Below are 25,253 nucleotides of genomic sequence, written 5' to 3' on the forward strand. Positions count from 1 at the left end.
CCGGCCCGCGGCCTTCCGCCGGGGCTCGGAACTGCAGCCAGCGTTCCGCGCGCCGCTCCTGCCTCCGACTCGGACCAATCCCCCAGCCCAATAAGCGGCCGCCCCTGGGCGCCTCCCAACAAACGGCCAGCTGATTGGCTCCCTTTGCCGCCCGCCGCGTTGCCCTGGCAACCAGGCCAAAGGGACGCGGCGGCCCCGGCCTCCAAGCCTCCGGCTACAAGCCCCGGGCTCTTCGCCGGCCCTGCTCGCTTCCGGCACCATGTCGGTGCGGACACTACCGCTGCTCTTCTTGAACTTGGGCGGGGAGATGCTTTACATCCTGGACCAGCGGCTGCGGGCCCAGAACGTCCCGGGAGACAAGGCCCGCAAAGGTGAGAGGCGCCCGGCCCGCACGGCCAGCCCCACGCCGCGCAGCCCGGCCCCCATAGCCAGCCCCCTTTACAGGCTGACCTACACCCCTGCACCCTTCGCTCTGACAGGCAGGGACCTTTCTCACAACGCCACAGCCCCATCCGGTCAGAGCCCCGTAAGATTCAAATTCCGCAGAAGATCTTTTCACAGCAGAGGGATTTAATACCCCCATTGGATATTATTAGGGTACCTGACAGCACCCCCCAAATTCCTCATCCCTTCAGATTGAAGAGTTAATTTCCTAATCTCTGTTGACAACTGGTCCCTCCCAAATGTAGGAGTCCCAGCTGCCCACTGCCTGGCAACAGTCTCTGCTAGTCCAGGCATCCTCTTGCCTCAGGAAACAGGTTCTGATTCTCCATGTCTCTGTGTAGTATCCTCCTTCATTAACTGGAGGCCAGTCTTGCTCATTTCAGAAACTATTCCTAGACAGGTAGGGTTATGAAATAACACAGATAAATAAGAAAACATAAGAAAGTCACAGTAGTTGGAAGAGAATGCAGTTGTGGAAATAATTATGTGAGTTTCTAAAATGCAAAATCTGTCTCCCATAAACACCACAGCTAATCGCCAGAATAATGACCACCTAGAACTCTCTGCCACCCTTTTCCTCTGTCTTTTCCTCTTTTCTCAACCGATAGCTGCTTTCACCAAGTTTCCTGGGATTAAGTATAAAAGAAATGTTATATTTCAAAGGAGAGGAAGAAAAGTTGGTGTAAAGGTAACTGACATGGCCACTGATTAAAACATTTATATTCTCTCCAACAGTCTCTGTATGCTCAGCTGATGTTAAATATACATATTCAGATGTTAAGCATACATATTCAGATATTCACTATTGTGTCTGTGCGATTGCTTCCAAGTCCATGCGTGAAGAGAGAAAAAGAACTCCCCATAGCATACCTGCCAGTGAGCTTTCTGAAATGCAAATCTGTCCATCGTCCCCCCCTACTTAAAACCGTTTGTCAGCTTTCCACTGCTGCCTGGGTGGAGGCCAAGTCCTTGGCAGGACATTCCAGGGCCCTTCCTGATCAGCTCTCTGTCCACCTCTGCAGTCGCACCTCCCACCACTGCCTGCCTTCTACTTTGTATCTTAGTAATACCAGACTGCATGTAGGTCTCCACTTAAAGCATGTTCATTCATGTTTCCATGCTGGTAATCCCCATACTACCCCAAATCCCCCATTTACATGCTAGTCATTTTCCTTCCATCTTGCATTATTCAGCTTAAGAATCATCTTCAGGAAGCCTCTCAACCTGGGGAAAGGGCCTGCGTATACTCCCATGGCACCCCACGCATGCCTCTCTCTACCTTGTCACTGGCCATATTATAGAGAAATGGTCTGTGGACATGGCTGTCTCCCTCATCTTTGTACTCCAGCACCTAGCATAATGCCTAGGGATAAACTGGTGCTCAGTAAATGTTTGTTGAACTGATGATCTAAGTCAGCTGTTTTATGTGATGTTGCCATTTCTTCCTCAAGCAGGTTCTGTTTTCCTTGGTGCCTGGGTTATGTGATTTCATTCCGGCTAATGAGCTGACAGGTAGTTCTTGGGCTGGTAGCCTGTATCTTGGAAGGTGGTGTAAATTAGCAATTAAGAGCATGCTCTCTGGAGTCATACAGATATCGGTCCCAATTCCAGCTTTGCCATTTAACTAGCTTTTTGACTTTGGAGTGTAACCTCTATAAGCCTGTTTCTTTTTCCATAAAATGGAAATAATAATACATACCTTCACTTCCAGTGAAGTTGTAAGGATTGAATGAGATCATGTATTTAATGTGTTTAGCACAATGAGCAGCAGGTGCTGTCTTTCAAGAGGCAGTCTGGGCAAGACCTTGTGAATACTAGGGGGCTGACTTCCTTTGTCTTCAGGAGCTGTAGTCCTTCTGGGTTTGCTAGATTCAGTCTTAGGGAATTTCAGCCATCTTTAGTAATTCACACTCACACACTCGTTCCATCCACAATTTGGGTGAGTGTCAGGTATCATGTGAGATGCTGGGTGGAGCCTGGTCCAGACTTTCTGTGAATTCACTGGAGGGAGAACTTTTGATCAGTCTGGTCTAGTAACTGATTCTAAAACTGGGAGATATATCTTCCTAATGACGACAACAAGAAAGATTTAGTAAGCACTTACTGTGTACCAAGGACTTCTCTAAACAACTAACCCCCACGACTATCCTATCATGGAGGTGATTCTACTATCCCCATTTTATAGATGGGGAAACTAAGGCCAACGTGCCCAGGGTTACATAGCGGGTAAGAGGACGAGTAAAGTATTCAAATCCAGGTCGTCAGCCTCCTGCGTTCATACTCTTAACCAATATGTCTGCACTGTACTTCCATACCTGGGGAGACTATCTCAGAATCTTTGAGGGGGTTGAAAGGTCAGGAGAAGATGGAGAGATTTGCAAAGAATATCCAGTATGCACACTGATTTTATAAAAGAAATGACAGAAAGTAGTTGGCTGATGGGAGTTTGTCAAAGATAGAGTGAAAAGGCAGAGTAGACAGCGTGGGATTCGAGAAGTTGAGAAACACTCATCTGTTCCAACATTTGGAGCTGGTGTAACCGCAGGAGCAAGAGCCGCTGTGACAAATACCCATGCACAGAGGCCTAGAAAACAGCAGACGTGCTAAACTAGTCTTCATGGAAGCTTTGAATGGAAATCGTATTTCTTCTAGATGTTTTCATTATCTTGCACAACTAATTGGTCTCCTGGAGGCCATCTCGCTCCCGCAGGCCGAAGGTACATATTGCAGTATTTCCCCACGAGGCCTCCTCTGGTTTAGCATTCAACAGAAAGGAAGTGCTCTCTCTGTGGGGCAACTTTTAAGTGTTGCATATTGAATGTTGTCCCACATTTTAAGCATAGCAAGAATAATAAAAGCTGCCTTTGCCTCACTCCCATCCTCTTGAAAATACTCATAAATAAGACCCTCTCACATTTTGTTTACATTCCTCATTTTACAGAAGGGGAAACTGAGGCTTGGAGCCTTTAAGTGATTTTTCTAAGATGGGCGGATCACAGTGGAATACTGAGCAACCAAATGGTGGTGAGGTTCTGTTTTTGTGTTTCTAGTTCCAGTCTAACAGGCAGCTCTGGATAGCCTTGGGCCTGCCTCCCACTCAAAATATAACCGAAGTGGAATTGTCACAAATAAGGCATCTGGACTAATAATAGAAAAATAGGGCATCGTTTACCTTCCCCTGGATCCCGAGGAGGAAAGGGGCTGGGAGCGCACAGCACTACAGAGACCTCTGCTGGAGCGGAGCATCATTACCCGCGGGCATGCCTCTGCCAGCTCCACTTTGTCAGCAGCAGGTAGTCACTGTGGCTTAGGGTAGGTGAGGCCCTTTGCAGCTCCACTGTTCCCAAACACACCTTCAAGAGGATGGTAACTCCATCTCTCTGAATTCCCACAAGCCTATCAGGCAAGACCACCTAGCAAATAAATGCTACAGAGGGGCCAGCCCGATGGCACAGTGGTTAAGTTCACACATTCCACTTGGGTGGCCTGGGGGTCGCCGGTTCAGATCCCAGGTGTGGACCTAGAACTGCTTGTCAAGCCGCACTTTGGGAGGTGTCCCCACATATAAAGTAGAGGAAGATGGGCACGCAGGTTAGCTCCGGGCCAGTCTTCCTCAGCAAAAAGAGGAGGATTGGCAGCAGATGTTAGCTTAGAGGTAATCTTCCTCAAAAAAAATTTTTTTAATGATGGATAAATAAATAAATAAATAAATGCTACAGGAAGATAGAAGATATGGACGTTATGCCAAAGAAGCCAGTGTCTGCTTTCTTGGTGCTCTTCCCCAATGTTTTCTCTCCAAAAGCTTGCGACTCTTGTGGGAGAAAGATTGCAAATTTCCCCAGAAGAGTGTGACCTTGCAATGGGAACCCTTTGCAGCCAGTTAGAGCGTGGCGCTGACTGTGCCCTCAGACTGGTCTCATGGGAGCTGTCAGTAATGTGTACTGAAGGCACATACGCGCTTTGATTATAACTTCAGAAATCACCTCTGAAACAATCTAGTGCAAGCTTTCCAAAAGAGACCATTCAGTACAAAACGTTTTTAAAATGTGGACATGTGTAGAACTCTGTGTATCTGGGGGTGGTTTTTCTAGATTGAAATCTCCCGCAAAAAATGAAGAAACGGAAAAAAGTCATCTTTCATCTTTTATGGGTATTCTCCAAAGTTCTGCGGTAGAGAAAGCAGAGCTGGAAGAGAAGGCAGCCAAGTGCTTGATGGGTGTTGCCCATCTCATCCCTACAGCAACCCTAGGAGGGAGGTGCGATTATGATCCCCATTGTACAGATGAAGAAACTGAGACTAACCAAGTTGCTTGGAGTTACATAGCTAGTAAGTGATAGAGCCAGGTCTCAACCATAAAGGGTCTTGCTTCTCACAAGATTTCTCTAGCCAAGTACATTTTTCCTTATTTGGTCTCCTCTTGGCATCTCCCTGACTGCCTCTGTCCTCTGGAGCTTTCTTGACAGTGGTCCCATCATTACTTCCCTCTTTTTACATGGAAGTCGTGCATCTATATATAAAACTAAATCAGAAACAAATAGACAATTTTTTTCCTTTTAGTTTACATTTCAAGTTTTCTAATTTGACAGTTCCATCTGTACTCTAGAAAGGGAAATCTTACATTAATAAAACATCAGGTTTTACAAAAAGAAAATCCTTTCTCGACCTGTTCTTGGAATTATTCTTTCTCAGGGAAGTTAGTGTTTTTAAAGGCCTTCTTTTGAATGAGGTGTATTCTCATAGCATGGGAGAGGATGACTTCTCGAGCCTGTCAAGATAAACCCCGGGGTGGCTGGTCCTCCTGAGCTCCTCTCTTCCTGGGCCACTCTCTATAAGATATTGCCTCCCTAGGGCTTTTTTGGAACTTGTTATTTATCCATCATCCTTTAAAAGTTTCAAATGGAAGGCGGGGGTTCGCATTAGACATCACTGCAAACATGAAAAATAAGGTTTCATAGACCAGATAATTGGCATTTTAAAAGCCTCCTTGGAAATAATGCTCTTCCTTCATGAACTGGTGTTTTCTTTTTCTCTGCTTCGTGTAGATGAGTGGACAGAGGCGGACAGAGGACGAGGTATGCTGTCTCTGGGCTGCATGTGTGCAGGCTGCATCCACAGGTTCACTCAGTCCTTCATCACTGGGGCTTCAAGTGGGACCACTCTGCATATTTCAAAGTAAAAAATAGGCATGAGTTTCTCTTTAGGCGAGACGTTGGTTACACATTTGAATCTTTTACTTCAATAAATACCACGTGTAAGATGAAAACCAGACAAACTTTGGTAAAAGGACCATATTGCACCCGAGGTATTTGTCTCTTTTCATCAGTTCCAAGTGTTGCAAGGACAACTGGGGCAGTAGCTGCACTTCTGGGTAGGTTGTCCTATTTGGTAGCCCTTAAAACAATTCTGTGATAGTATCATGTCACCAAAGAATTGTGTTTCAACATGAGTGACCCTCCCTGAGCCATTCTTCTTAGCACACTGAGATAGCTGTTGAGCAACCGAGAAAAATGGAAGCATGTGACTGCATGGCTGCCAGGGCTGCGGGCAGAAGGCGTGATTTCATGCGGCGGTATGACTGTGTCATGCCGAATCTTCCATTCCCCTTCACCTACAACTAGCAGCAAACCTGAGAAAGCTGCCGATCCCTCAGAATAACACCTTAGCCTTTCTCGCCTTTAAATGTCACGAGTATCTGCCATCATTTGACATTGGGGTGCAGTTTGTGCATGTCATCGGTCGTCGTCGTCCATATATGCTCTCATCACACTGAGTATGCTAAGGGGATAACATACATGATACGTAAGAGCACAGGCTTTAGAATCAAACAGCCCCTTCTAACTTCAACTCCACCACCAGCTGAGTGACCTTGGTCTTGAACCTCTCTACGACTCAGTGTTCCTCCTCGATAGAATAAGGATAGTTCAGAGCTGCCTTGGGATTTAAATGAGATAGTTCATGGAAAGTTCTAAGCTCAGAGCCTAGAACATAGTAAGGCTTTGAGATGTGGTAACCATCCAAAAGCAGTAGCTTCTCTCTTTTACCCTTGGTTCCAAATTGCGTGTTCCCATAAACAATTAGGTTTATAGCAAAGATCGTTGGTAAAAACTCAGTTGCTTTCATCAAGCGAATTATTTCATCAGGCCAGGCTCAAAGAAAAGCCCAATCGAGGTACATGCTATACTTTTATTATATTTCACAACCATCTTTTGCCACTTCTCTTGAGCAATTTTTGGCCCACCTCTTGACTTGCGACAGAATTTCAGGCAAGACGTGTGGATTTTGAAGGCTTTTTGTATACGTAGTTGAATCACTGGAATTTATTTTAACTTAAGCATTCAGAAATGAGCAGAAACTGACTTCCTAATCTGAACCCAGGACTAGAAGCCTGATATATTAAGAATTCAGTTACTAAACCTTCTGACGCACCTGAGAGAAATCGCTTCCTGACGAAATCTGGCTCCCAGTGCATTCCTGCCTCGTGAAATTATGCAAAGCTCATGTGGGTCCCAAAAACTAACACCAAGACAGGCTAACAGAGCCGGTTAAAACCATTTCTCAGGGGCCGGCTCCGTGGCCAAGTGGTTAAGTTCGCGCGCTCCGCTGTGGCGGCCCAGGGTTCGGATCCTGGGCGCGGACGTGGCACCGCTCGTCAGGCCACATTGAGGCGGCATCCCACATCCCACAACTAGAAGAACCTGCAACTAAGATATACAACTATGTACAGGGGGGTTTGGGGGAGATAAAGCAGAAAAAAAAAAAAAGATTGCCAACAGTTGTTAGCCCAGGTGCCAATCTTAAAAAAAAGCCATTTCTCGGGTTTAGAAATGGGCTGCTTCTCTAGGGCAAGGACGTCTCCTCTCTCTCTTTGTCCTGGTGTTTCTCTCAGTGTCTGGTACCTAGCAGGCCCATCTCGAGCAGGTGCTAGGTGAAGCACACTGTGAGATGTAAGCCTGTTCATTTGTGCCCCCATTTTCTTTCCAAAGAGTTAAATGAGAGGTGGGAGCCCTGGGTGCCGGGGCCCAACTGTAACACTGCCGTTTCCTCTTAGGGGGCATTTGTGTTCACAGCTCTGCCCACAGGGACACGGCCTGCCACCCTCTCTTTCCAACAGGTGAACTTTCTGGACCTTCTCTTGCAGGGAGCCATGGTGATATGTAGCTTTTTCACTTCCCAGGGGAAAGGCTTCGTTTTGCTTTTTAGTTTGCCAGAGCACCTAACAATCACCATGGGATTTTCTTTCTTTTAGAACTGATTTATTTGGGTCTAAGCTATTTTCCTTGATCCTGCCAAGGGCTCAAAGACACTAGAGAAACGCCCCAGCCCCTAGAGGACTGGGAGCTATTTGTGAGCGTTAGCATAATCAGAGCTGATGGGATTCTTTACCTTGAATTCTTCCTCTTTGGCACTCCTTCCTGGCCTATAAGTCTGTGGAAAATTCTTCAGATTCTCTCTTTTGAGGCCTCTGGGTGGCTTTTCAGTTGTACCTGTTTCCTTGCAAATTGTGCATTTTATAAGGGCTGTGGTGAGAAAAACGTTGGAAAACCCGGTTTATTGCAGATCCTTGCTTATTTGGGTCCAAGGCAAAAGGCCATGCATGCGGCAAACCTGGAAGAGCTCCTCCGTCTCCAAGCTGTCCACACTGGGGAAATGTTAGCGCACATTAAGGGCAAGCTGCAGTGGGTTTTCCTAGCGCTCAGCTAATGTATTTGAGTAGCACAAAATATCTAGGTATTAAATAATTATTATTTATTATTAAATAATAATCTATCCGAATGAGTGAATGAAGAACTAGAACTATAAATTCTTTGGTTGGCACCTGCCTTAGGACCTTTTCTTCTCTCCAGATGGAAATTTTCCATTTGAGCAATAGTGCGAGACACGTCACTACAGTGACACTGCTACAGTGTCATAGCAATATTAGAGATGAAATGTAGGAATTAAGCCATTCTAAAGTGGGACTCATCTGAAGTGCATGTCTTATAGAAACATTAGAAATGTTTTAATCTCTAACCATTTCATAAAATGTTTTGAAAAAAAGAGAATCAATTACCATTATTGGTCCCATTTTTATAAAATTTAATTTTAAAGTAAAAATGTTATAGATTTGCTAAACAAACAAAAAAGAGTGATGCTGTTTCTCGTCTTAAGGAAGATTCTGATCTACAATGCTTATAGGAATCTTTTTTAAAGAAATGTTTCCCCTGTAAAGTGAGATAATATATGTAAAAGTGGTTTGTGACCTCTGAGGCACAGCACATTTGTACACTGTCACGTTTATGTTTGCTCTGCGATGGTCTCATAAAGCACTCGGGACCCCGCTTTCTATTGGGACACCTGTGTGGTTTCTCCCCAGGGAGCAGGTCTCACCCAGCACGTCAGCATCCCCATTCTGCATAGGCCCAGCTCCTCCGTTCCATTCGCACGGAGAGCGTTTCCTGAAGAAGGCTTCCTCCAGTACCGTGCTCGGCTGTATTCTCTCTGTTTCTGCAGTTCTGAATGACATCGTCTCAACCATGTTCAATCGGAAGTTTATGGAGGAATTGTTCAAACCCCAGGAGCTCTACTCCAAGAAGGCCCTGAGGACTGTCTACGACCGCCTGGCTCATGCCTCCATCATAAGACTGAACCAGGCCAGCATGGACAAGGTGAGCGGACGGCTGCCTCTGTGGCTGGTCATAGACTGGAGTCAAATGAGATGATGTATGCAATGGTGCCTTGCCAAAAAATGGCACTCATAAATATTAGTTGTTACTGAGTTTCAGAGTGGGGAAGGACCTCAGAAGTCATCCACACCAGCCCCTCTGTTGTTCCACCTGCCCGAAGAGGACTGGTGTTTATGCCCATATTTTTGAACACCTTAGCCCAATACAAGAGCTCAACCCTGAAAACTTTAATTCCCCTTCATTCCTGACAAATGTCAGCTCTGCACTGAGGAAACCAGGCATTTGTTAAAGCAAATTCAAAACTGCTCGGTCTTTACTTGTAACATGAACATATCTGTTTCTTTGGGAAACAAATTATTAGGGCATTCTTATTCTAAAAATAATTTTAAATAAATAAATGGCAGAGGATAGACAAATTTCCTATTCAGAAGAATTCAAATAATTTATGTAGATGCTCTGCCGTCAAGAAAGGAGAGCATAACTCCCTACTCCTTGTGTGGGGGCCGCACTTAGTGACTTCCTTCAAAGAGGACAGTTTGGAAAGGGGGAAAAGCAGTTAATGGTACAGTGGAGAAAGTGACAGATACGACCTCAGCCAGGTGCTGAAGGTCAGCATTGGCAGAGAGAAGTCATGTTGGAGGTATGTGTCCTGATATGATGTGATGAGGATGGCACTTTACCCCTCTTATCGTCCTCCCCAAACCCACCACCCCCGTCTAACCATGAGGAAAAAATCAGACAGATACCATCCGGAGGTCATGTTACAAAATTCCTGAGCAGTACTCAGAGGCCACCAAAAACAAGGAAAGGCAGAGAAACTGTCACGGACGCGAGGAGCCTAGGGAGACATGACAACTAAATGTAATTGGTCATTACAGAGATCCTCAAACAGAAATAGGGCATTAGGGGAGAATTCATGAAATCTCAATAAAATACGGACTTCAGTTAATTTAAAAATCATCATCATAATAATTCCTTTTCCATTTTTTCCATTATATGGATTTTTAAAAAATCATGAGGCCTGACAGTGGATGCTGGGTGTGCAAAATCAATGCTCACTTATTGCTGGCCCCTGGGAACCTCAGGGAAACAGACCGCCTTTAACTGTACCCCCTACCTCCTGCCACTTACCTCTGGAAAGTTGCTTTATCTCCCTGAGCCTCCACTTCCTCATCTATAAAGTGGGGGTCATCATAGCTACTTCATCAGTGCTGGGAGGATTAAGCGGGAAACATACATGTATGATGACATGCCTAGGCCTGGCACAGAGTAGGTGTTCAATAAGTGCGAATTATCTTCTCTGCTCTGCTTGCTCTTCTCCCTCCGCCTTTAAGAAGGTTTAACTTTCCATAGACAAATGACACAGAAGATTAAATGAGGTAACGTATATAAATGTGCTTGGTACATGATGGTAGTACATGGTACAACAGATGGCAGTGGTTATATTTTCAACCCTGACTCAGACGAGTCCATAACTTCTCTCCTAAACTGGTTTCTCCTGTCCCCCGTGCCCCAGACTTCCCTGCCTCCGTCAGCAGCAGCATCCTTCTCCCAGGCGCTAAGTTGAACGTGCTGTAGTCATTTGGCCAGCCCTCATCTTCATCCCCCACATCTAGTCACATCGTCACCATATACTCACAGCCTCTCCTTCTAAGTACCACATGCTCTTCTTTTCCCTGCCTTTTCTGTTCCCACAATCTTTATTCCAGGCCTTAAGTCTGGATTACTCCAACAAAGTGTTTTTCATTCATGTAATCAATGGATATTATTGCAAACCTACTAGGAGCCAGGTACCAGCTAGTCTCCCTGACTGCAGTCTCTCCCTTCTCTCACATCTCATTATTGCCAGACTGACTCATCTTGGTTAATCACCACTTTTATCATGTCGGCTCAGAAAACTTCAATAGCCCCCTAATTTCTTTATTTCCCACCATCCCCGACATTATCTGTCCTCTCTGGCCAGGCTGTTCTCCTCATTCTCCCAGGAAAATAGCATACTCAATGCTGCCTCCAGGCCCTCACGCATGCTGTTCCCCTCAACCAGAATGCCTTTCCTCTCCCTCAGCCCATTTGAACCATATCACTGCCTTCTTCTTCTTCCAGAAAGCCTGTCTTCACTACTTTGGTCCTCACCAATTTCTCGCCTCTTGTCATTCATGGACGGTCATACCATCCATGGCGCCTGTTGATATCTTCTTAAGTATTGTTCATCATTTAAGATTGTTCTTACACAGTTGTCGAACTTTACACTTGCCACTTTCACACATATCCTCTCATTTCCTACTCTCAGCAGCTCTGCAATGACAGGAAATTAGGGAGTATTTTTATAGATGAGAAAATTGAGGCTCAGAGAGGTGAAGAGGCTTGGCCAGTGCCATCCAGCAAGTCAGCAGCAATGGAGGGCTTGAAGTCGGGATTTTGCTCTCCAAGTTCAGCACCAGTTCCGGGCCCCACAGCTGCTGATACTGTTTCAAACGTGTTCCATCAGCAATACAGAGAAGCTGACCAGAAGTCCTGGTTTGCCCAGGAATGCCCTGGTTTACTCCTGTTATCCTGGCTTAATTACTAATATCACCCCCTTTTACTCTCAAAAGTGTCTTGGTTTTGAGCCAGCCCAGTGGCCAAGTGGATAGGTTCGTGCAGTCTGCTTCAGCAGCCCAGGATTTGCCAGTTCAGATCCTGGGCATGGACCTACACACCACTCATCAAGCCATGCTGTGGCAGCATCCCACATAGAAGAACGAGAATGACTTACAACTAGGATATACAGCAAGCACTGGGGGGCTCTGGGGAGAAAAAAAAAAGAGGAAGGTTGGCCACAGATGTTAGCTCAGGGCCACTCTTCCTCACAAAGAAAAAACAAAAAAGTGGCTTGGTTTGGGTGATAGTTGATATGGTTGTCCGAGCCGTATGATATGCCCAGAACTGGTTTTCATTCAGTGAGTGCTTGACTGAATCATTGTTTGGAGGTTCTGACATCTGCTCTTACTATCCTATTTATTTTGTTCGTGTATGGGTTGGCAGCTCTATGACCTGATGACTGTGGCTTTCAAATATCAAGTCTTGATGTGTCCCCGTCCCAAGGATGTGTTGCTGGTCACGTTCAATCATTTAGATGCCATCAAGGGGCTCATCCGAGACTCCCCAGCCATCCTGAATCAGGTCGATGAGACTTTCCAGCAGCTGACTGAGGTAAGCGCATTGTCAGCTTCTCACCTTTCAGGCCTGGTACTTGCTCTCATTCCTCAGTTAAGAGCGGGCAGATCCTATGACAGAGAGAACAAGATGAGGAATGGCAAAGCCTGCCGCACTCCCAGAAAATTCTGAAGATCTATAAGTGTCCATTTTGGTACTGCAATTGGCGTTACCATCTTATGCCCTCTTACTGTTGCCTTCAGAATTGGAAGGCAATGATACTGAGCATGGTCATTTTCTCCTAACTTTTCTGAAAGAGAGTTGCTGGTTGATGTTATGCTAAGTCCTGAGGAACAGCCTCTCCAGGTCTGTGGGGACCGGGAGAGGTGAGGTGTACCCCACTCAGGTGTGGCATAAGGGGGTTTTTCATTAGTGAGGGAGCGGGGCTGGCTCTCCTGCTGTCCTTCTCGCCCCAGCAGCTGAGTCCTCTCCTTGCTATCAGCTCCCATCCCTGAGTGCCCACCACCCCTGCCTGTCTGCACTCTCTTCTCGCCTCTGAAAGTGAAGTGCTTCTTTCTGCCTTGGCTCCGGCAGGTATATGGGGGTCTCTCTGCGGGGGAGTTCCAGCTGATCCGGCAGACACTCCTCATCTTCTTCCAGGATCTGCACATCCGGGTGAGTGCACGGGCAGCCCTGGGAGCGCCATGCCACTGCAGTCCTCGGGAAACGGGGTGCCGACTGGTCAGGCAGACAAGGGCTGAAATTCTGCACAGTTGGTGATGTCCTCGGTGTTTGGCTCCATGATGATAAGCTTTCTGATAACAAATCTCAGCAATTTTGAAGTGGACCAAGGAACACAATGGTGCTGCCATTCCTTCCCAGTTACCTTCCGTGTTTCTTTAAAATACGGTTTCTCGGGGCTGGCCCCGTGGCCGAGTGGTTAAGTTTGCGTGCTCCGCTGCAGGCGGCCCGGTGTTTCGTTGGTTCGAATCCTGGGCGCGGACATGGCACTGCTCATCAAACCACGCTGAGGCAGCGTCCCACATGCCACAACTAGAAGGACCCACAATGAAGAATATACAACTGTGTACTGGGGGGCTTTGGGGAGAAAAAGGAAAAAAAATAAAATAAAATAAAATCTTTAAAATACGGTTTCTCCCCTTGCTTCTCCAGAGGAAATGTACTCTCAAGGCCTCCAGCTTAAGATCAATTCCAAAGCCTTTTCCTAACCGTTAGCATCCTGGACCTCTCCAGGGTCTGACACCATCAGGGGGCTGCCCTCCTCCACGAGACTCTCACCTTTCCTGGACTTCATGGTGCCAGACCACCCTGGCCTTCCCTCACCTCTCCCACCTCTATGCCTGCCACTCCTTCCTCTCCCTCCTCCTGTCTCCAAACCTTCCTCCTCCTGCCTCCACCCCTCCCCCTGTTTAGGAATTCTCTTTCCTACCCCTTTCCAACTCCCTCAGCCAGGACTCCTGAGTCTAACGTCTGCTCTGGCCTCGCCCAGCCCTGCCGTCCAGACCCACATCTCCCCACCTGCCTGCTGAGTGCCTACACTTAGTGCCTACAGCTGAATGTCTGTGGCTAAACTAACCCCTGAAATTCAAGTCCTGCCTCAACTTCCTGATTTCTTCTGCGGGCACCACCGTTCCTTCACTCACCCCCCTCAGAACCAGAGCGTCACCGTTGATTCCCCTTCTCTGAACTTCTCATTGCTTCTAGGCCCGTAGAGTCTACCTTTTCCATCTCCACGTCCTCCTTTCCACTCCTACTGCCACCAGCCTAGCCCAGGCCCTTGTATTCTGGTTGGCTGTTGCCTCCCAATTGACCCTGCCTCCCCCCGTCATGCCTACTCCAGACAATTCTGCACCCTAACTTTTTTTTTAAGATTGGCACCTAAGCTAACAACTGTTGCCAATCTTCTTCTTTTTTTTTCTGCTTTTTCTCCCCAAATCCCCCCAGTACATAGGTGTATATTTTAGTTGCGGGTCCTTCTAGTTGTGGCATGTGGGACGCCTCAGCGTGGCCTGAATGGTGCCATGTTGGCTCCCAGGATCCAAACTGGTGAAACCCTGGGCTGCCGAAGCAGAGCACATGAACTTAACCACTCGGCCCCGGGTCCAGCCCCTGCACCCGAACTTTTAAAACACATTTCTGAGCTTCTGAATTTGGGGCCTGTCTCTCTTGGATAGAACTTTGCTTCTTCCCACAATTTAACGCACAGATGTGGGAATGATGGTCTGAAACGGCCAAAGCAGCCGAGGCCCCAGAGTCAAGCACACTTGCGTTCGAGCCCCAGCTCCAGCCAGCTCCACGAACAGGCAAATTGCTGCTCTTGAGCCTTAGCTGCTTCTTCTGAAAAACAGAAGTGAAAATACCTAATGGAGCGTTTGCTGGGAGGGTTAACTGAAGCAGCGTGTGTGTTTGCTTGTACGTGTGTCGCAGAGTGCTCTGGAAAGACAAGAGGCTGGTCGCAGCGGTTGCCTGCTGGGAGTGAGGACCTGCGTGAAGGACAGGGATGGGAGAGAGACTTGTGTTCCATCGTATACCCTTTGAATTTTGTGCATGTGCATGTGTAACACAGTCACAAAATAAAATTCAAACAAAAGGAGAAATAGAATGTGGTTAGTGCCTGGTTGTTATTTCCCTTTCCTGGACCATGAAAGACAAGTAGATTTCAACTCTGAGGCCAGTTTTATTGTTAACTCTCATGAACAATTTTACTTGCTATGGATGGAGCAATAATAACATCAATATAAATTAAAATCTCTAATAGTCATCAATTAAAATAAAAAATATGAAAGTACAAATAAGATTGAGTTTTGCGTTGCTTTAAAATAGTGAAAACTCTGCATCATATTGTCATCAAGACTGAGCATATTTGGATATTATTTTATGGATTATAGTAATATAAGCAGTCATATTGATTTCTCAATTCTGATAAGATAAAATTCATTATAATGAAAAGACTTTCCTAATAATAAGTCTATAACAAAATCACTAAAACATATTAAACCACAAAATATATTAAGCTTTAATTGCTAGATGGACAGGCAATGAAATGTCACAATGTTCATTGAAACATCAAACAAAATCAAACATCAGAAGAAATAGGGGTCACACATCCTGATGACGTCCAGCCGCTGATTGTAACATCGGCCTGGTTTTCCAAGTCTGATCTTTAATGCCGTTTCTGCTGAGCTGCAGTTTGTGATTGCCTATACAGATTTTCTGTTTTCAAAGCAGTCTTGACAGTTTTTCGGTTTGTTATCAAAACCAACTAAATCAAGAAAACGCAGCTCTGATCTAACACTCTCTTGCTCGTTGTTTAACCAAAGCGAATACAAAACTCCTCATCTGGATATCCAAGGCTTTCTGGGGAATCACGAAACAACCTACGGTGGCCTTAATGTGGTCAAGGCCCTGACCTGTGCACGGGGCCTGGCCAGAAACTGCATGAAGACCATTTGGCGTCCTGAGCAGTTGTTTACAGCCATCTGAATTCCCACCGCCTCTCAGCCCTCCCGTACTCCTCCAGAGTTGCTTCCTAAAGGGTGGGCTCCTCAGGTCACCCACCCCCTCCCACACTCTCATTCACATTTGTGTGTCCTTCCTTCGTGGACTCTCCTTGTGTTTTTCCATCTTCGCCTCTTCGTAAATGTTCTTTCAGTCCCACTCCATTATGCACTCCACTTGGAAATATGTCAGCCTAACAAATATTTATTGAGTGCCCACTCCATGCCAGGCACTACTGTCAGCATTGAGATATGTAAGTACAGAGAACAAGACAGGGGCCCTGCCTTGAGGAGGTTCTTGGCTAGTAGGAAGAGACAGGGAGGACGAGCAAGTCACGTTCTGGTTCTGATAACTTTTAGGAAGACGGCAATATAAGGTAGTTATAGAGGGTCGCTGGGTGGGATGTTGCACTCGACCAGCACTGTCCAATAGAACTGCCTGTCGTGATGGAAATGTTCTCTGTCCGTGCTGTCCGATATGCTAGCCACTAGCCACATGTGGCTGTTGAGCACTTGAAATATGGCTGGTGTGACTGAGAAACTGACTTTTTAATTTAATTTTAATTTTCATAGCCACACTTGACTAGTCGCTGCTGTACTGGACAGCACATCCTTAGATGATAGAATCAAGGACAGCCCTTCTGAGGACAGACATTTTAGCTGAGAGTATAACTCACAAAGATCCCAGGAAGGGCATCTAAACTGAAGGGAGAGCAAGTTCAAAGGCCGTTAGTGGGGAGAAGCATGATGTGTTCCTTGGACGAACAGAAAGCCAATGTGAATGGAGCATTTCTAGGCAGGAGTGATGCTCAGAATATAGTTAACAGGGGCTGGCCCTGTGGCCGAGTGGTCAAGTTCGCATGCTCCGCTGCAGGCAGCCCAGTGTTTCGTCGGTTCGAATCCTGGGCGCAGACATGGCACCGCTCATCAAACCACGCTGAGGCAGCATCCCACATGCCACAACTAGAAGGACCCACAAGGCAGAATATACAACTATGTACCGGGGGGCTTTGGGGAGAAAAAGGAAAAAAGTAAAATCTTAAAAAAAAAAAAAAAAAAGAATTAAGTTAACAACCTGTGCAGCGTGGGCCGAGACTAATGGGAACAGAGGCCGGTCATAAACTGCTACTTACTGGTTGACTTAGCTCTCGGCCCTAGTACCCAGCTTCTTCTAAGACTAGAGGAAAGATTGCAAGCACTTTAAGGTGAGAGGTAACGTGATCTGATGTGGGTTCTGGAAGATGAACTGTGTGGGACAAGGGTAGAGGTGGGACAGCAGGTGGGAAACTCCTGTAGAAATCGGGTAAAAGTGAATGTGCCTACATTAGGTCTACCAGTGGAGACAATGAGAAGCGTTTAGGTTTGGCATCTGCCGCATTTAGGATCTCGGGGCAAGATCATCCAGACTTACTAAGAGCTTGGATGTGGAGAATGAGGGAAAGAAGAATGATGAGCAACTACTGCTAAGGTTGTGGCCTGAGCAACTGAGGTGCCGTTTACTCAGAGAGGGACGGGCTGAAGGAACGTATATTTGTGTAGAAAAACTTAGTTCTACGCAAGTTTGATTTGCCTGTTAGACACCCAAGCAGCAATGTCGAATAGGCAGTTGAATATCCAAATCTAGAGCTCTGGGGAGAGCCAGGCTGGAGGCATGAATGTGGGAATCCTCAGCATACAGCACAGAGGTGGCGTTGGAAGTCCTCTGGCCACTTGGGGAGGCTGGGCACTCTTTCTCACCTGAGGCAGGATGGGAGAAGCAGGGTCGGTGTTCTGCCAGCTTCCCTCTCACTTTCAGATCGTTATTCTCCCGCTCTCACACTCAGCCCTCCTCTTGTAAGGCCATCAACCATAATACCGTCCAGAGCCCTGTACTCATCACTCACTGCTGAAACTGTAAGCCACCACCATATTCCCTGAGCCTTTAAATCCCTGGCTCGCTCCTCCCGGCCACCGGAGTCCCGCCATCGTCCCGGGGAGCGTGAATGCTCATGGAGACGTCTCACGCAGCACTCCAGCCCCGCAGCGCAGTCACCTTCATTTCCTTTTTCCATAGGAAACATGGTTCCTGCCCTCAGGAACTTATTAGAGAAGGGAAAAAATACGCTAAGTACCTTACAGATGTTTGGTTCTGAAATAGAAGAGTGCAAAGAGAGAGGACACAAAGGAGGGGGTGTCACTTCTACCCAAGAGAATCAGGAAGTCTTCATAGAGGATCTGCTATCTTTTCATAGAAATAGGCTTTCACCAGGCTCCTGGGAAACAAGGGCAGGGGTCGAGATGGACACTTAGGCAGAGGACAGCGTCTCACTAAAGGCAGGAGGCATGTAACTGCCTGATGTATTTGGCGGTGGAGCGGGGCGGAAGGCTGTAAGCGATTGAGTGTGGCTGGAACATAAGTTCAAGGAGAACATGGCCACAGAGAGGAACAAGGACCACCTGGACATTATCTGGCAGGCAGCAGAGAGCCACTGAAGCAGAAGAGGGACATGGTCAGACATGAGTTTAGAAGAGTCTCTTAGCAGCAGAATGGAGGCTGGATCAAAAACAGGTGAGGGGCCCTGGCCCTGTGATGCAGTGGTTCAGTTCAGTGCACTCAGCTTCGGCAGCCCAGGTTTGCAGGTTCGGATCCTGAGCACGGACCTATACCACTCGTCAGCCATGCTGTGGCAGCAACCCACGTACAAAATAGAGGAAGATTGGCACAGATGTTAGCTCCGGGCGCATCTTCCTTGGCAAAAAAAATAAAAAACAGGAGGCAGGGAGACCAGTCAGGAAGCTCCTGCAGTGGCCAAGCAAGAGATGATGAAGGCCTGCACTAAGGAGCAGGGCAGAGAGTTGGGGCCGGATACAGGAGTGATCATTGGGTTGGCAGGACTGGGTGACTGAAGAGACATGGGAAGGTGGTGGACGGGACAGCTTAGATTGCTGACTTGGTACCTGGCAGTGTCATTCAGGGAGATTAGCAACACCAGGGGAGGGTCAGGTTTGGGAAGACAAATGATGGGCCCTGTTCTGAGCAGGGTGAATTTGAGGTGCAGCCCATAGAATCTATAGGTGGACACATCTGATAGGCAATGGGATAGATGGATCAGGTGCCCAGGGAAGAAGGCTAAGTGGGAGCTCGAGATCTGGGGGCCATGAGCACAGAGGTGAACACTGGCATATGGGAATAGATGAGATCACCTGGGGAAAAAAGAGGTGGAGTGAGAGGAAAAGGGCAGTCACACCCATAGCTGAGGGCCAGCAGAGGAGCTGGGCAAGCAGACAGACCCAACAGTCCTGTCGAGCCACAGGCAGGTTCTCGGGTCAAACACCAACACACACTTGACTTAAATTTGTACATTTCAGATCTACTAGGACATAGTCGACACTATTAGAATTAGGCTAACAGAGGCTCCAGCACATATGTATATTCCCACTTCTCTCTCCAAATTTTCTTTCTCCATGCCTGTAGTATTCACATCCCTTGGTCACAGAATCTCAAGTTTAAAAATTCCTTACAGGTCACCTAGCCAAACCCTCTGACCAAACTAGTTTATACATTCCCGCCAAAACATGACTTGTGCCTGCCCATCTCTGCTTCTGAAGTGTCTTCACACCCACCTTCTTCCTCCAGGCCCCACACCAAACCCACAGTCGCTCCTACCCACCTCCCGTGCTGAGGTCAGCGAGCAAATATGCATGTGCTATTCAGCGCATCCTGCTTTATGGTATCATTTTTTTCCCCATTTTATGTTTGTGTCCTGTGTCCAATTAGACTGCAATACTGAGAGTATTTGCTACTATTTATTGAGCAGTTACTATGTGTCAGGCTCTGGGAGAGTGCTTTTTGTTCATTATCTGACTTGGTTGTCACACTAACCCATTGAATAGATCCTGTTATTACCCCCAATTTACCGAAGAGAACATTGATGCGCAGACAGGTTGTGTGACATACCAAAAACCCAGAGCCAAGGGGCGGCCCAGCTGAGAGGTACCCTAGCCAGTAACAGCAGCGCACCACACTACAGCTTACAAACCCTTACCGCTGTGCATTCTCACTGCCTCGCACACAGCAGATGCTTATTTTTGGTGACATTCCTAATATAATCTTGTAGCATTTTAGAGTTTGAAAGAACCTTCAAGTTTATCTCATTTGACAGATGAGGAAGCTAAGGGCCTAAAAAATTGATTAACTGCTACAGTCTTCATGGGATTTTATCTGACCAAGGCGTCAGTATAGAGTGCACAAACCAGGTAGTGGAAATAAGCATAATGTGGTGTTTTTGGTCACATAGAAGACCTTCAAACTCTAATGCCAACCCGATCCACCTCTCCAGCCCCTTCTCACCAGTCCAGCTCACTGCTAAGACCTCGGGCTCCAGAGTCAGAAACTCAAGGGTTTGAATCCTCGGCTCTCCCCGCTGTGAGCAGGCCGGCCCTGGGGAAGCGTCTTCACCTCTGAGCTGCCGATTCCTCGTCTGTAAAATGGAGATAATGAGGTCCTTGCAGCTCAAGCCTTGCGGCTGGATGGAAAGTTAGCAGGGAACTAAGGAGTTTAGAGTCAGTGTTGGTTTGGATGCCCAGGCCTGTCTGTTACTGTTCTCTTTGGGCAAGTCGCTTCACTCTGAACCTCAGCTTCCTCATCTTTCAAACGGGGGTAATACAGCTTTCCTGGAAGATTTGCTGTGCGGTTCGCAAGAAGTTCTGTTTGTGCAAACACTGCAACTCTGCAGGTGTGAGTTCTGGTGAGTTTTTCTCGCTTCTTACTGTTATAAACTCACTAGGTAACATTTCCAAACCCTTATACGCTTTCCAGCCTCAGAATGCTTATGTCTGTGAAAATGTACTAAGAAAAACGACAGTAAGTGTATTGTTTTCCAGGTGTCCATATTTCTAAAGGACAGAGTTCAGAATTCTAATGGTCGCTTTGTGTTGCCCGTGTCCGGGCCTGTTCCCTGGGGAACTGAAGTTCCAGGACTCATCAGGTGAGTTCTCAACAGTAACTGTCAGATCAGTGCTTGGGGTGCCGGGAAATCCATGTGTGGCCACCACAGAGAATGCGGCATGCTGGGCCCCTCCCTTTCTTCAGCAGAGCACAGCAGCCAGGAGGTCATGTTCTGATGCCAGCTCTGCCGCTTAGCAGACACTTGAGGCAAACCGCCCCGTTCTCCAGGATTCATTCCCTCGTCTATTAAATGCTTACTGTGAGGATGACTAAGATAATAAGGCTCTAAATGCTTACACAGTGCCTGGCGCGTAACGTGTGCTAGATAAATATTATTATTATTGTATGATTGTTATTACCCTCAACCAGCATCTTCATCTTGAAGGAGTGTATGAATTCCTTTTTGTCCCATAGTACAAAGAATAAAGGAGCCTCCAGGACTACCCCAGCTTGGAGAACATTCCATCATATCACCCTTTGTATTGTAGAATGTTCAACAGCAAAGGCGAGGAAGTGAAGACCGTAGAATTCAAGCACGGCGGAAACTATGTCGCTGCACCAAAAGAAGGTTCTTTCGAACTTTATGGAGACCGAGTCCTGAAACTGGGAACTAACATGTAAGCACATTCTCCCTCCCTGAACGAATTCAAGTCCCAGGGGGTCCCTTCATTTAAAACTCCAGCTTGACTTCTGCCATGAAAATCCCTGCTGATGAGTGGAGTAACTTCTCCCGACATACAGGGTGCAGAGCCCTGGTGTTTTCACAGGGCACCTAAGATGGCCGAACATAACGCACCTCCACAGGTTTAAAAGACAGTGTTAAATAGTCATGGAGCACAACTAGCCAAACCCTTCCCGCAGTGGAGACCCAGGAAGGCTCAGCCTTCACGTAACTGTTCATGTTTCTCCAGTGATACCCATTACTTTGCAAGAGGAAGCATTTGCACACAGCTTCCCAGGTATTTTGGGGGGAGGAGAAGTGAAATTTGAGTGGTTGAACCCACTTAGTTGTATTCTGTGCTCCCAGCACCTTTCTGGATGCTTTTTAATGTCTCACAATAAAAGCTGTGCACTATCTTGATGAGTAAGAAGGAATTCGGTGTAAAAGGGCTGGACAGTGTGTTCATGGTTTTCTGTTGACACCAGGTACAGTGTGAACCGGCCTGTGGAAACCCATATGTCTGGAGCATCAAAGAACTTAGCTTCACAGACACAGGTGAGCTTCTGCCCCCCCTCCCCCGTATTTATTTTCAGGCTTATTTCTAGGTACAAAAATCTTGATGGGGAGAAGGGTGGGAACTCTAGATTTCAAAGCTAGCCGCATTTCCCTCATTGTTTGCAGCCTTCTTGAGTCAGCGTTACGAGTACACAGGTTTTTAATTGTAGTTTCTCATGGAGACTTCCAGTGATCTGACTAATTAGGTAATTTTAGGCTTGGCTCAACCCCATAATTAAGCAGGAACCACACACCAGGATATGTGAAATATCATTGTACCAGTGCTATTAGGTCCGTGGGTGCTGAGTCCAGCACCTGTGTGTATTCTCATCATTAAAACATCCCTTTTCAGTGCTTCCCTATAGATGATGTGGTAGCTAGGTTCAAAATGGGGTTTTAGGTTCTCTGAATTCCATCTTTACAAATTTTCACTGAACTAGGTACCAGCCAGCTATAGGACAAATCACGGAATAGTCAGTTATTCAGCAAACATTCGCTGAACTAATTCTGTGGGCTGGGTACCCAGGGACACAAAACTGGCTTAGTTGTGGTCTCATCCTGAAGGCCTAAAGAACTCTGGGCAAAACAGCAATCGAAACAAATAACCGTAACACAGTGGTATTCTGAACAAAATGCTGTGCCAGAGCACGTGTTCTGACCAGTAGGGTGGGGTGGGGGGCAGGGGGCAGGGGTCAAGAAGGCTTTTCAGAGGAGGTGACATTCAAGTGGGTCTCTAGAGTGGGTAAGATACTGCGTAGCTGAGAAGGAGAAATGGGCCTGCAGACCAAGGCGACAGTGTGGGCAAAGGCACCGGGGGCTAAAGAGCAGAGTGTTGGCAGAAGCGGGGAGGCAGCGTCTCTCCCACATGCTGGCTCAGAACATAACTGAGGCAAGCAGCCTGAGATTCAACTGGATGGGGACACTGGGGCCTTAAAAAATTTGGACTTTGTCCTTTAGGCAGGAGACAGAGGGGTTTGTCTCCAGCAAGGGAGAAGTGAAGTGAGAACTATTTTAGACAACTCTGGCGGCAGAGGGGACAGCTGGATTAGAGAGTGCCAGGTCAGGAGGGGGCCAAGGCTCAAGTAGGGCCAGACGGTGAGAGAGGAGGGAATGGATGGGGGAGTGCGTTCATGACAGTCACCACCTGAGGGCAGTGCGGTAGCTCCTCAGGAATGAGGGCCCTTGGACCCGGAGCCTTTACTGAGGCTCCTTGTAAATGCTGAAGGAGCCAGACTGACTGAAGAGGAAGCAGTGTCCTCCTTAAAGGAGGAAGGCAGTCTGGGGAGAGCGGGGGTCCCTGGGGCCTTCCACTCATCTTGAAATTGTGAAAAATTTCGGCTTTGCTGCCTTGCTCGAATCCCCCTGCTTCTGACGCAGATTATTTCTCCTTTTGGTTAAGCCTGTTTTCTGTGCTTTATTTGGACCTGGTTCTCCCCAGAAACAATTTAAACAGTTATTATTTTGCCTTGTTTTGTAATACCACCCTGGGTCTCTGGGTCTCCACAGGAAACGTGATCACCTTCATGTGGCTAAAAATCGTGAAACTGTTTCTGCAGGAAAGCATTGCTCCAAACCCACTTGCTAAAGAAGAGCTGAATTTCTTGGCCAGGCTGCTGGGAGGGATGGAGACTAAGAAACCCAGTGACCCTGAGGCAGGATTCCGGCTGAATCTCTTCGCCACTGAGGAAGAGGAGGAGTATGTTTTAAACCCTTTTTTTTAAGACATGTAAAAAATTTACATGACGTTTTAAGACATGTATAAAAATCCCGAAGGTGATAAGAGCCAAAAAATGACCATGATAAACCAGTGACACCTGTAAATACAGATGAGAAGATCATAAAGGAAATAGCAAATTCAATAACCTAGTTAAAGCAGAATCCACCAGTATTAAATAGCCTGAAGCTTCTGGATTCATTCAACAGTAGTTCTGATGTTTCACTTAGCAAGGCACAGCTGGACAAGAAGTGTTGGTGGTCGAGATAATCATATCAAGCAGAATCTGTTAAGAAACCCGAGGGAGGTTAGAGGGTGATGTCTTTGGGATTAGACAGTCTCCCCCAAAACCAAGAGCAGCAGTCATTCACCGAGATTTATACAGTGGTTTACGGAGCTTTTCTGTCCTTCATTATTTCTTGATCCTCCTCACAACCAAATATTTGGGGGTGGGGGGTTGCCTTCTGTTTCCCTGTCCACTGAATTCGCTTCTTCTGTGCACTTCTGTGTGGCAGGTGCTATGGTAAGTGCTGGGGACACAAAGTTGGAGCCTGTCCTCAGAGCTCCCAGCGTAGCAGGAGGATGAACACTTCATGACTTATTTCATCGCCATGTCATAAATGCTCTGATGGATGACACGGTGACTGACTTTGCACCGGCCGACGGAAGGAGTTGGCATCTGAGCTGGGTCTTGGGGTTTGCCAAGCAGAGGAAGGAGAGGAATATTCTTGGCAGAGTTTGGTATCTACAAAGGCACAGAGACATAGAGGACTTGACTTTCTGGAGTGCAGAGTGCATGGGTTGGGGACAGTGGAAAGGTAAAGGGAAGTAGCAGAAGATGAGGCAGAAAAAATAGGTTGCCAGATTATCAAGTGTCAGATGACCATGTAGCAGGGAGAAGACCCTAACCTTTGACCCATTTCTCTACCATCTCACGCAGGCAAGCAGCGCTCACCAGGCCAGAAGAGTTATCCTATGAAGTTATCAACATACAAGCTACCCAGGTGTGTGCAGGGGATTACACAAGCCAAATTCCCCTCCCCACCTGTAATAACCTTGAACTTCGAAGGCCCCCCTTCTCCTCTCTAATCAGCATGTAACTATAGTCCCTGTTCTGACAAACAGGTGAGGAACTGAAATGCATCCCAGTGGGGGGACGAAAATTAAACACCAGTTGCACAAAGAGGCTGTGGCGCCAGCACGTCCTCTCCGTTCCCTCTCACCTCTCGTTTCTCTACCAGGACCAGCAGAGGAGTGAAGAGCTGGCTCGGATCATGGGGGAGTTTGAGATCACGGACGCGCCGAGGCAGAGCGCCAGCAAGGGGGACGATTTGCTTGCCATGATGGATGAGTTATAGCTGTGCCGACCAGGCATACCCCTCCCCTATAGGGAGAGGCTGCCTGATGAGGACCCTGGGGGATGCCCCAGGGAGCGAAACGATGCTGCTAGTTTTCTACTGGGTGAAGCCCTTACGCCTTGTTCCTGTTTATGTTGTAACGGACTACGTGAGTCTCCCTCCAGGAGCAGTCTCTGGAAGGAGCACGGGCACATATTTTCAGCAGAATATATTCCGGCTTTTAAATTGGATCTTCCCCATTTTCTTTCTGGTTTTATGGCAACCATCCAAGGCATCC

At 47.1% G+C, this 25,253-nt stretch overlaps 1 protein-coding gene and 1 long non-coding RNA gene across 9 annotated transcripts in view; one reads left to right on the top strand and one right to left on the bottom strand.

Moving 5' to 3' along the window:
- Positions 1-151: 151 nt before the first annotated feature.
- OSCP1 (organic solute carrier partner 1) lies at positions 152-25,204 on the top strand. The gene is made up of 10 exons (XM_014840142.3): positions 152-371; positions 8,936-9,090; positions 12,133-12,300; positions 12,838-12,918; positions 20,625-20,728; positions 21,177-21,305; positions 21,835-21,904; positions 23,461-23,600; positions 24,559-24,622; positions 24,860-25,204. Exons 1-10 carry the CDS (start codon positions 260-262, stop codon positions 24,974-24,976), a joined length of 1,140 nt encoding a protein of 379 aa, XP_014695628.1. The 5' UTR covers positions 152-259; the 3' UTR covers positions 24,977-25,204.
- Positions 400-25,253, bottom strand: part of LOC123285805 (uncharacterized) — a 28,413-nt gene continuing 3,559 nt past the window's right edge. For 2 of the 8 annotated variants that reach the window (XR_011503488.1, XR_011503486.1), the window contains 2 exons: positions 23,768-24,363; positions 16,776-20,221 (listed from right to left, as the gene is read on the bottom strand). This is a non-coding gene — a long non-coding RNA (uncharacterized lncRNA). The other 6 variants (XR_011503487.1, XR_011503491.1, XR_011503489.1 and 3 more) reach the window with 6 other exon arrangements.

The sequence above is a fragment of the Equus asinus genome, chromosome 5 (assembly GCF_041296235.1).
Source record: "Equus asinus isolate D_3611 breed Donkey chromosome 5, EquAss-T2T_v2, whole genome shotgun sequence".
In the NCBI taxonomy this organism is placed as follows: Eukaryota; Metazoa; Chordata; class Mammalia; order Perissodactyla; family Equidae; genus Equus; species Equus asinus.